General features: G+C 40.6%; 1 protein-coding gene across 1 annotated transcript in view; it reads right to left on the bottom strand.

Annotated features, from left to right (window-relative positions):
• The window catches only part of Sol1, a 311,881-nt gene that overhangs the window by 184,198 nt on the left and 114,463 nt on the right, over nt 1-13,220 (bottom strand). Inside the window, exon 5 of the mRNA XM_043415216.1 lies at nt 9,519-9,733. Coding sequence (XP_043271151.1) covers nt 9,519-9,733 — 215 coding nt within the window. The remainder of the gene's footprint in view (nt 1-9,518; nt 9,734-13,220) is intronic.

The raw sequence follows: 13,220 nt of genomic DNA, 5'->3' as shown, positions 1-13,220 counted from the left end.
TTCGCCTTTTTTTCAAGCGATTCGAGCCGATCGTTCGCGACTAACGATGGGCTTTTATCGTGAGAACTGTACGCACCGGATAGTCGCGAGAGGAAGTGCTGCGAGAAAGAGAAAGAGTCTCTGTGAAAGGGAACTGTAGAGGATAATTCGGAATGGCGATGGGGTTGATCGTTTTCTCCCTTTCTCTCCTTCTCTATTCTCCCTTCTTTTTTCGTGCCATTTTTACGAGCGTATTCGAGGTCGATCGAGTTTAGCACGTCGACAACGTTTCACGGCACCGAAACCAACGCGTCGAAGCTTTCGGAAAAAATGTTTCACTCGCACTTCCACTATTCCACGGTGCTGTATATTGGCCCGAGGCTTTCAGCCAATATTCATAAAATCACGACATCCGCAGGCGTTTCAAATTTGTGAGAATAAACTCCGTTTCATCGAAACCCCAAAATCCTCATATTTCGGGCCATCCCCCAGAAAATCTTGCTCCAAATTCTTCATCACTCGAGATTTGCAACTTCGAATTTACCTCCGAGTATCCGTGCGAGATGATTCCACTGCTTTGTATGTTGATTTACATGTTCCAAACTATAAAAACCGTCATTCGTTCGAATTCATTTTAATGCATGTATACTTTGGAGAGTAGAAACTTGAGAACCTTCAAATCGGACGTCGTATATACTTAGTAAAAGCTTGAGACCTACTCGAGCAAGACTTTTACGAGTTTGAGTACTTTTCGTTCCAGATGTCTCGAAGAAATGTCGTCGGTCTTTACCGCAGGCACTCCTTCACTTCCCCGAGCGTAAAACCACGTATAAAACTGTAGGATTGCTCAGATTCGGTTTTCTGATTTTTCAAACTCTGTGCCACGTGTCAGATTCGTCGGACTATTCCGTCGCTTGATCAGTAAACATGGAAGTGAATTTAAAAAAAAATTATGTTACTGCACAATGTAGCACACACTGAGAAAAAAAAAATTATTGATTCAATAGAAATTGATGTTACTGGAAGAGTTTTCTTCATTCAATTGCAATATTTTCGGAGAAAATAAATCTGTGGTTTGATCTGAAACAATTTTGGTTATTCAATAATTTATAACCTCGTGATGATCATATATTTCATTGGCACTCCATAATGCCACATATCGTTGTCGCTGGAGCGAGAATAAAAGTCATTTCAAAAAGATTTCCGATCCAAAACCATGTAGAAAATTCGAACAGTTCATCGACGTGCTTCTGAAATACCGTTTTTTTTTTAATAATGAATTTGATATAAAATTATCTAACGTCAAGGATACGGTTAACCGAATTATAGAAGAGCAATCGATCGGTTTCTTTTTATTCTGAGATGGAATGAAAACGGTCGAAAGTAAAATGGTTGATAAAACAGCATTTATCATAAACAACAAAGAAATTCGGTTGTAACCTGCAAGAATACGATAAAAATAGTTTCCAGTAAACACAGGTGCTTGTTTAAACGCACTAATGCGGATAGTATATACGAACGTATACGTAAATAAGCCTCGTGTACGTACATGCATATGTCTATAATGATAGTGAGCAAGATTCGCGGTTACGTCGAATGAGCTCAGTTGGAAATTTATTAGCGTGTCCCTCTTAAGGGACGATATCGTCTGTACCGTGTGCTAGTGTAATGGCCGAGGTTTTCGATGCGTTACTCCTCGAGATCTTCCCCCTCCCTTTTCCTACCTCGGTGGTAACGAAGACCGAGGGAAAATTAATAATGGAGCTGGTGCACCTGAAGCAATAGTTCACGATACTTTGTGAATGTATAGATATCAAGTCCATTGCTTCGGAACAAGCTGAGGCGAAACTTACTGAATGCCCCTCAAATATTACATTAAACTTGATCTTTCCTCGACTCTACCTCACCGCTATTAACTCTCTTCTCAACTAAATCGAAGCTAATATTCGATTTATTCGTTTCCGATCATGAATAAATACCTCTCATTATTCTCTTCCTGAGCGCGCAGTGCTTCAGAACTTTGAAAATGAAATTGTTTCGTCCACATAATCCGTAACTGAGAAACTGCAAAATATTTCATTTTGAAGCGCACTGGTAAAGTTCTTAAAACGATATTATTAGACTAGGCGGATTCGACAGTTGCTAATTGATCGTTCTTCGTGCCTTGATCCGGAAACGATGAAAATTTTTCGCTCGATACATGTACGCTTCGGAGTACCGAAAATTAAAATGTTGTTTTCCAAATTAGTGGGTCATCGAAACCTGTAAAACGATCAATTCCCTTCGACCTTGATAACGATTTTTGTAGCGTGAAAAAATGCGTCTGATGCACAGTTGATTTAATCCGCAGCTAGACATCACAACTTTTGTGTAGATTTCCTTGTTTTTTAAAAATACATTACGAATCATTTTTCGGATGTAAATTAAAAAATTTTCGGTCAATTGATTTGCTTAAATGGACAATTACGAACAAAATTTTTATCTCCACGACCACTCGGGATGGGATTCACTCCAAATCAATATTCGACCCGATTTTTGGAATCCGAATACTTGAAGATTAAACACATGATGACGCATTGTTGTAATGAGCAATCTTCGTACGATGGAATCGGGGGAAACGGTCAGCGAGCTCGTAGTGTTTCAAGGAAGGGGGTTTATTACATTTCAAGGAATATAAAGAGATGTTCATCGTTTTGTATCCTCCATAACGGAGTGATGCTTATCCCCTTGTATTCCTTTACCAAACACGCGATACTGCTAATTGGACAACGGTTTTTGACACAGGACTGGACCTCCCAAAGCACTCTGCATTTTCCTGATGCAACTACATACGAAGCGCTCTTATTTGGGAAGGATAAGCTCTAGCAATTCTATGATTAATTAATAAATTTCACAGAATAGGTTGTACAGGCAGAGTGAGAAAGAGATAGAGAGAGAGAGAGAAAACAACAACGAACGTACGGTACAAGAAACCGGAAAGCGAAGTACTCAAAGTATTATTAGGTTGACTCAATGCGATCTAATGGAGGTTCGAAAAGGACGAGAGCTTGTCAAATCCCTGCATATATGTATATGTAGGAAATACCTAATGATATACGTATATTCATCCAAACAAGACGAGTATATAATGTAGAAACTAGACACAATAAGGGATGAAACTACTCGAACCCTCAACTGTGTTTTACCCCATTTACTCGTGACTGCGCGTTTTGTTGTAACGACATTTATCGTTCGACCATTCTGCCCGATTTAAACTATAACGACTAAAGGATTGTGAAGGAAATTCGAAGAGCATTGTATCGAAATTCTACTGCGAGAAGAATAATGAGGAAACGGCTGAAACTGCTGTAGTACGAAGTTAAAACTCGATCGAAAATTTTCGTTTTGCCTTTGACAACCCTCAAAATGTTTGATGACATCAAGTTTTAATTGACTCGTAGTTCAACTCGATCTTGAAGTTGACAAAATTAAATTGAATCAACATTCACAGATCTTGACTGTAAAAAAATATCACTTTGTGCAAGTCCAAAACTCTCAAATCGAATCGTTATTTTTATGGCTTTAAAAATTAAAATAATATTGTTATGGCTTCTTCTTCAGCTACAAGCTCAACTCGATTTGATTAAATTGTTTTGCATCTCGGTAGAAAAAAAAGTAGAGACTCGCTTGTCAATCATCTCAAGTTACATACTGCGCGACTCCTGGTGAAAAGTTCACAGCGAAAAGTCGCTTACGCGGTTCCAAAATTAGCAACAGCACCGTTGTGATTCGTTTGTAAACTCGATTTTCATTGTTTCGATGTCTTCGCAGAGTGAAATCCTCAATCCTGAAGCCCTGCCAAGGAAGATGCTTCGCCACAGACTGCAAGATCTTCCATTCTTAAACAATTTACCACGTACTCACCGACTCGTCATCTCGCATAATTGTTTCTATCACATTTTACCTCTTGCTACGTAGAAGGAAGAAAAAGGGTTGGGAAGGGGAGTTTAAAGGGTTACGTCGGCAGGGACGCGCACAGAGTGCTTCGTGACGTCGACAAGGGCGGGGGTGCACGTCTCCATCGACCAAATTATAACGTGCGCAGGCCGTGAACTGACAAATTACTTCGGAAATTAGATTATAACGGGCACATCCCGGTGAGAGAGCACAGGGGCGTCGACGGTTCGCTCAGGTTTATACCCACGTATACCTGAATATACCTAACGTCATAAATATACACATTTACGTAGGTGTTCACGAGCTTTTGTCTTTCCATTGTTAACAATGCTGGCGTTTCGGCAGTGGACGTTTCCTGCTATGCGCCGCTCGGGATGCATCTCATCACCAAGTTTTTATTCCTTCAATCGTTTGACTAACTTTCTCATTTGCCCTGCCACGGTCACGACTTTTTCGCGTATCTCCGCTCTTCTTCTACCGCGGCAACAAATTTTTTACTGTTCTAAATCCCTTCAAGACTCAATACTGATCCGAAAATGCTTTTGAACGAGTAAAACTTTAACTTTTCGATCGTGTAAAATTGTTGACGCAGCGGTGAGCACGAGGTAGGTGCGTGGGTTTGGTGACCGCTGAGATTGCCTGTTCAACAGTTTCCCTTGAACCTTCGTGCAAGCCCGATACCCTGGAGCACTGAGTGTTGGTGACTGTGGGCCTACCACTTCTGTGGAACCTCACAGGAAAATTAAAGGGCTCTGAGCACCGCAAGTGCAATGCCCTAACGATGAAAATTCGATGAAAAGAATTTGCAGCTGAATCCGGATATGAATGTGAAAAAAAGAGCGAGTTTTCAGTGTGCTAAAATGCACTTTACCTTTATTATATATTAAAGTGAACAGTTTGTTCTGTCAACAAGCGCAACCCCCCCCTTTCACTGGCACAGTTTTGCTCTCTGCCAACACATTGGCGACATGCAGTTCACGAGTAAACACTTTACGATTTTTGCTTCTGGAGGGGAAATGAAAAGAACAGAAAATAGTAAAAAAATAAAGCGCAGGAAGAGCGAGTGAGAGAGAATGAGAAGGCAGGGTAGGACAGCGATGGGCACGTAAAATCGAGTAGCACAATCCACTTCTGTTCATATGGTCTACTTGAACACACATCGACGAAAAGCTCGTCCAAATTTCCGTCGATAACGACGCAATACTCCGAGTTCCTACTGCACAAAAGTGAGAGAAACTTTTGCCCTCTTGGCAAGTTTTTTCAGCAAAACTTTTCCTCGTAAGCTTCCAATGGATCCATTTTGAACGAATATACGATAATGGAAAAGGTGCGTGGAAAAAAGCGTAGGCAGCCATTTTTTGAATTGGAAAATCAACACATTCGGTGAGCTCATTTTCTTCGTCGCAGGTGAGAGCGAAGGCTCTTATTTTCCATCTTTTTCACTTTTGTACGATTTATACTCTTCCAACCTTTCTCTCTCCCTCTCTCTCTCTTTTTCTCGCTTTTCTGACAGCTAAAACGTGATTTACTTCATACAACACATACGTACACATGTGCGCACGGACGAACGCATTCTCCCAAGCGAAATAAAAGTTAACGCATGCATGCTTTAATCGAGTGCTCTCCACGGGCTGGTCACAGACTCTATACTCAAATGAATATGCACGTGTAAAAAATACATAGATAAAATAGTACATAGTTAACGTATAGCGTGACACTGTTGTCGTTATGGTGTTCTGTGGTCCGTCAGGGACCACGTCAGGGCTTGCTTGTCAAGGGTGGGAGAGAAAAGGGAAATTTGACGCTGTAACCGTATCCTATGAACTATGCCATGTTAGCGGAAACAATACATTACACTTTGGTCATTTTCAAGTGTCCCACGTCGGCGTGATTACGATTCGAATAATTCGCAGAAGTTCTATCGCGACAAACACGCTAAAATTCGTCGCTAATTGCTCTCAAATATTTTCAAGTGAAATAAAAAAGCCATTCTGGACGCTATTTGTTTCCTCAAATATAAAATTGTGCGTGAGACTTTCGGGCAGCATCCAGAGACACAGCAACATCTCGGCGAGGAGTAACATGAAGAAAATTTCTAACCAGCCAAGACAATGCACTTCTGAACTTTGTGTCCTCGCATATTGGAAGACCATGTAACTTTTCCCCGAGAATATTCAGGAGATGCGTCCATTGCGTGCTTGATTTCTCGTTCATTTATTCAAGTTTATGGAGCTACAGTCCAAGCTCCAGAGTTTCGATAAAAGTATCTCCCACTGCTAAGAGGTGAGAAGTCTCATGGAAATGGAGGCTTGCCCACACAATAATTTTCCATACTCTTGGAAATGTAAAGCCTCATATATTCCAACAAGACTCTTAATATTACGAAATCACAATCATCCAGACATGCGTACATGCATACGCAATACACCCATGTGAGAACTGACGTTTTTGTATGAAGGTATTTGTTAGCAGAATTTACTGGTTTTCAAAACAAATACAGAAGGTCGAATGAGATTTGGTTCGGGCACGAATATGCTGCGTCGATCAATGAGGATGGAATGGACGAATCAGCAGTTACTACATAGATGAAGCTTTTGTGGGACGTGACTGCACATTATCGAATCACTACGGACCTAAAGCTGTGATATGTATATAAATAAATGTGCGCATGTATGTGTGCGTCTCGATGCTGAACATGCGAAGTGTGTGAATTAACATCCAAATAGGAGTTTTCAACATTTGATGGATCTCGGGAGCCTCATCTCGTAACAATTACACCGCGTGTGTACACGCTCCGTAACATTTTATGTTTGAAAATTGAATGATTTCGTTGAGTGAATATTTTGAACAAATGATTTTGTGAATATTCTGTGTATGCACGATTTTTATTCTTCACGAAACGCGATTTACGATTCACATATCGTAATATAGCAATTTTATTGATCGGGGATTAATGGTATTTTTGCCAAAGGATTGTCACTGCCGTGACGGTAAATCTCTGCAGAGTAGGAGTTTTCTTCGTCTCAGCAGTAAAATCCGTCTAGAGTCAGATGCAGATAAGAATTCACCGATTCACAGATATTTCCGAATCACTGGGCACTCGTGCTGGAATTTCTTATTCGTATTTCTACTCTCTCCACTAGAAAAGCGATACTAATGACTAGAATATCTGAAGGAGTTTAAGCACGTAGGAAAATATTGAAACAAGCGAATTCGCATAATATAAATTCTACTCTCGTAAATCCATTCACTTTCGTATGACTTTCCTAATTTATGAAGTATTGCAACGATATTGCTGCGAGCAGTACTGTTCCTACCAAAATCCCGTCACATTCCCGAGAAATTTTGCAAACTCCTCTCGAAGTAAACAATTCTCGAGAGCATAAAGTATTGTCAACAAGGTTGATAATAACTTATGAACGGCATAACAATCTCTCTTATGGCTCGGTGTGTTAAGGTAGCTCGCGAGGCTTTCTCAGAGCTATATATGGCCGACTTATAGTTGACCAGAGCAGAGATTTATATTCAGTCACGTGTCTGATTTTCCAAGAAGTTGAAGAAGAAACGCAGAAAACCGTACCACTATATTATCGCAGCAATATTTCAATTTCTAGTATATTCCTCGATACATTGAAGCACGATTCTATATTGCATAAACCTCGGTCATGAAACATTTTTTACCGGCGCTGCAGTACGTTTCTCGGAACTCATTGCTTTTTAACTTAAAAAAAAACAACCTGCCATCATCTATTTTTGTTAATGTATGACTTTACGTGAAGGTTATTTTCATATTTTATTTGCTTGCTTGTTACTTTTTATTTGTTCGTATATTTGGTACTTCGTCACGCATGAATCATTGAACGAATATGGATGAAACTTGGCACACCTGTTGAATCGGAGGATGATATTCGATGAACTGAGTCTCTAGGTGTGTTGAGTGTTAAAATAACAAACAGGACACTACTTTTTATCCTGAAAAGATGCTTTGGGATATATCTCGAAGGTGATTTCATATTTACGTGTTCATTCTGAAACGACTTAAGCTATTTAGATGAAATTTTGTGCGTAGGTGTGCTCATGTATTTATCACATCAGTGATACCAACAGGATACCACACCAATTAAATAAATGTGAAGTTTATTCCAAAATATCATCTCGTAAGAAGATTTTCCACGCGGGCGGAGTCGCAGGTATAACTAATATTTACATGAATCTATATAAAATCTTGATAAGGTAAATGCCAAGGAGTACAGAGACAGCGGTGGATCCAAGTGGCAGTAGGTTGGTTATAGTAGCAAGCTTTGGCTCGATGCGGGCGGATGCCTGGGACACTGCAGACCTGGTGTCGCCGCATGAGGTTTTGCTCTATGCACGCGCACAAGAGCAAACGAATCGGATAGGAGTATGCGAAGGAGAGAAGAGGTCACCGCGGTGAAGAGTTAGAGTAATGCCCTCTTAAGTAGAATGCTCAGGCTTAGCGCTTGAGTGGTTCCGTTCGCGTATTCCAAACAGAGCCACGAAAGATACTTTCAAGGGTCAGTCTCGAACGCTCGATGGATTTTGAATGGTATACCTCCTCTTATATTCTATGTATATACACAGAGGTGCTAACATTGATTGGTGGGACGGAGAAAAAGCGTAACTCGGGTAGCTTTAAGCATGAAGTAACATCGCCTGTGTCCTCTTGCTTGATAACAATCTCTAAATATATCTATAAAAGCTTCATCTAGACTAGAAATACGGTATGGTCGGAGCATACTTTATAACCTCATCCCCAGTAGACATCTCAGCTCGCCGTGCCGTATACGAACCTGTGAAGAAACTCTACACTTACAAAACCATCCGCTCTCACCATGTCCAGTGGCAACAGTTAAGGACAGCAATTTCGATGAGATAAAGCTGCCGTGCGGACAGCGTTATACTTATATGGGGACCAACACACTGACACTCCCACACACCTACGTACATTATATATTTGCACACAACAAAAGAATGCGACGAGAACGAGTTTCCTGCTATTTCTCAGGCAATCCCTTAATGCTCTTCGGACAAGGAGCTTTAATATTGCGCCGTCGGCTAACGCACTTCTCATTCATCACAGAAACATTTCATTCGCACCAGAGACAAACTTGGCGTTCACGTGGAAAGCAAAACGGATATTTTCAAGAGGATTGTTCCAGCTAAAATTACTCTCACTTCGAAACGTTTTAATTTTACTAAGAAAGCAGTCATTTAAATAACTTGATTATTTATAATTGTTGTTACCAATAAATAAAAGTTTTTGCATGGAATATACTTTCAAAATTTCTCAGTGGAAATTTTACTGAGAACAGATTGCGAATTTTCAACACGATTTAAAATTGAAATGAAGAAGAAATTTTTCGGGTAACGTATTCGATTCTATAAGGCCACGAGTAGACCTCAATTTTCAAAATACAACGACATTTCGTTCGGACCAAGCATATAAGTTTCTATACACATTAAAGCGTATGTGGTTTATACGAAATGTCCGGTGATCGGGCTTCAGTGAATGAAAGGTTAAACGATATATAAATCTGTTGGTGAAGCCCACCGTGTATAAGGAAGTTTCATCGTTTACTCACGTCTGTCGATGTATCGAAAACTACCGGTGAAACCAGTAGCATTGCTGGTCGATCTGTCGGTGTGGAACTCAAGAACGAGACTCGATCTCGAGCTGTACAGCACTTGCGGAATATCGCTAATATTTCCACACAGCAATCCTGACCATGGTGTATACTCGGATACGCCCCGGTTTTCAAGATGAAGGAATACCTTCAAATAATCTCCCCTCGAACAGCTGAAACAAAAAGGTACAATTTTTTTTTTAAATATTTTCTGATTGTAATTATCAAACTTGAATTATCGTTCTGAAAATATTTATTTCACAGCAAAGTTCCAAAGCAACTGCCAGGTTGAGCTTCTTTGCTGAGATAATTAGTGCCAGAGGAAAAATCTTCCATTTTTCTTCTCCTCAAAAAAGGGAAAGAATGACACTGATTTATTAGAATAGTTAACTCTCTAGGAAAGAGAATGCTGTAGTTAGAGGTGCTTCCACGCAAACACCAGGCACCAGGATTCACGTTTGGTATTTAATTTCATGGCAAAACTTTAGACTCATTCACCGTTCTAGCCTGAGCTGAAACCAATTGATGCTGCCGAGGATCATATGATTCTGAACAATCAATGGCTCACCTTACGCAATTGGGCGGCTTATGAACACATACAAAGCGGCATAAGTAAAAAAAAAAAAACATCATGAAGCTGTAAGGCGTGTCTTTAAATTCATGAATTTATAAAATAAGAATTTATGCTGAAGGTAAGATTCTGCCGCGTCTCAGAATATCAATTAAAGAAAGAAAAACATCGCGGACAGGGAAAATCAGCAACGGGTGCGAGCGATCGGCTCAAGTCTGCCTCTGGGAATCTACGAAATGGAATGCGATTCCGGAAAACCAAGAAAGGAGGTACAAGTTCAAAGTTCATTTCTCTTGCGGGAAAGGAAATTGTTACCAGAGCAAACAGTGCCCGAGGGTTTTGGAAGCCCGTGTCCGTTAGTGCTGCAGGCGATTGGTCCGACCCACACCCGGACTGGAAGTGCTAATATAATGACTTTTGGTATTTGGTACACGCAGTGTTTCTACCCGCATCCATGGAATAAGCCTTAATTGAGCGTGTGGTAACAGGCTTGATAGTGAATTGTTCGCTGCAGAGGTGGAGGTTAGCAATAGAATTGCAGAAATCATGCGATTGCACATCGGATATGGAGTGGTACATGCTTTGGAGGAGATTATGTCCGATGTTGGCTCTCGGTATGGAAGTTGAGAACTGAGAGTTGAGGATATCGATCTCATGCCAGCCGGAATGCAGCTTCTGTGCAGTTTCGGAGAATCCCTGGAGGCTTTCTCAACCCCTTTGCTCATCCATTATAATGTGGCACCCAAGAGGCGCTGAATGAGCGGAGGTCGCCACGACGAAGGTAGTCGAAATGTACCAATTGGGTATCGTTAAGCGACGGCAATTGTGAGTTATCTCAATCAGCTTCACGGCGATTCTAACTAAAGTTCCTTCGTACCGACATACGTATTCGGTCATCTAGGTTAAGCAAGCACGAGGGCGAGTAGTCGTCAGATGTATCTGCCTGTATAAACGTTTTATGTGCACACTCGCGATTCAATACTGCCCAAACGTTTCAATTGACGCCAGTTTCGTTCAACCATTGCTATTAGCTAATCACAATGAGGTTCAAGACTACCGGGCCCGTCCGTCTTACGGATATCTGAAGAATGCATTCATTCTTAACATCCAAATTTGAGGCCACTCTGACACGACTTGGAAGGCAAGAAAAGTAGTCGGATTCACTGAACGATAGACAGAATCTAGCGTCGCTCATTATTTTCCGGATTCTACGCACATTTGTCTTCGCTGTATCCGTAATCCTGTAGAACAGTCATTCGGAAAAAAGAAAACGGAAAGTGAGTTGAATGAACAAAATAGAGGCGAGAAGTCAGAGAAAAGTTTCATCGTATAGGGAAACCAATAGAAATAGCCGCAATCTGCGGACCATGGAAGCCACCCGTGATATCAACGTTGCTGCAGGATACTGTACCATGCACTATCACGTACGTAATTAGCTTCACAGCGGATAAGAGATTCCACGAATCGCATAACGAGTGTGCTGCCTACCCGTTTCTCTTACTCGTATATTTTGAGGGTAACGGGAAGCGGCACGACCGAAACGCATTCCATGCCCACCTTCTTCTCCTCTCTCTCTCCTCCTCCTTCTCTTATTTCCCTCTCTTATCCCCCTGTGACAGCAATCTCTTTGACTTTAGTCAGTGGCTGAGAGAACACTCCCACACGTCCTAATGATCCTGTTACGTGGGTTATTTATCACCCTACGTCCGGACAGAGTCTCTAATTAATTAGAGGGACAGGAAGAATGGAATATAGAGAGAAACGGAAAATCCAGAGAAGCACCCTTTGCGAAATTTCATTTGATCCCAAAGCGTCGAGAATCAGAGTCTCCTACGAAACAAATCGTGATGAAGTTATTCAGTCTGCTTACACGTGGACCATCCACTAAGAGCTTTCTAGATTATTTCCATAGCTCGGGTTTCGAGTTGCTGTGGTACAGAAATGATATAGAATTTCATTCCGAATTTTCATGATTCAAAGATTAATCGTATCTCAATCTTTCCGAGAAAGAAACAGGCTTACGACGAGAGCTTCTTCGAACGCAGGGAAACAAAGGTTTCTAGAATTTCTGAAGGCATTGGCGATGATTGACACAAATTTTTCTGTGTATGCATATAAGTTTGATGAAAATCAGCTTTTCTCACAAGATTTTCTCTCTGTTGTCGTTTTACACTATTCAATGCACCTTTTTCCTTGGACCCACATATGCAGGTAAGAATTTTTTTGTTCGATTAAAATGGTTCCAAAGATATACCAAAAACTGTGATGACCATCGCGGGCAGTGAAAAATAATTTTGTAATTGATAACATAATATTTTTTCCATCGTATTTTTACCTAAATCAACAACAAAAGTAAAGGAGCATCATTCTTATTCTCGTTGACATTACAAATGAAACAATCAAATTTCTTCAGTGCACCTGCTGTCAATAGGACACAGACAGCTGTTGGAAAATGCTCGTCTTTCGATGTCATCATTGCCCATATGATTAATTAGAAAGGAACAATCAAAAAACATCGCGAGAAAGAAAAATAGTTATTACGAACAGAAAAGACCTCTGCACTATTCTGGCATGATTTCAGTGAGCCATCCAAGTGCATACTCATCGAGCCTCGCCATTTCATAAACAGATTTAAAGCACTCCATCCGTTGATGTGGGGATTGAGTAGTCGTTGGACAATTTAAAATAGCTTCATGAATAAATCTATAAATCTATCGAAATTTTCAACCTTCATTTGTAAATTAAGTTTCCAAATCATGCGAATCGATACGATTGCAAGTCAGGGAATCTACGTCAACAACAGATAGAAATCGCTGCTGCGATGTCAAGTTTTCCATCCGCTTTTACTCGAATATCTGTTCTTTACAAGCGAATGCAGAAAATTTTATTCTCTGCAAATATTTCTAGGCCATAATATCCGAAGAACTGAGGGTCCAAAAATATGGGATCTCATGAGAAAATGGAATACCGCAGGGATTATCAGTCAAATAAACACAGATTCAGGGAGCATGACGGAGGAAAAATAGTGATAGAAGCTCCCAGTTAACCAGGTTCAGGTTGCATTAGAGTTTCCAAGTGTGGAATCATAC

The sequence above is a fragment of the Venturia canescens genome, chromosome 1 (assembly GCF_019457755.1).
Source record: "Venturia canescens isolate UGA chromosome 1, ASM1945775v1, whole genome shotgun sequence".
NCBI classification, from domain to species: domain Eukaryota; kingdom Metazoa; phylum Arthropoda; class Insecta; order Hymenoptera; family Ichneumonidae; genus Venturia; species Venturia canescens.
The sequence above is the reverse complement of the archived record's forward strand: the minus strand, read 5'-3'. Positions and strand labels throughout refer to the sequence as shown.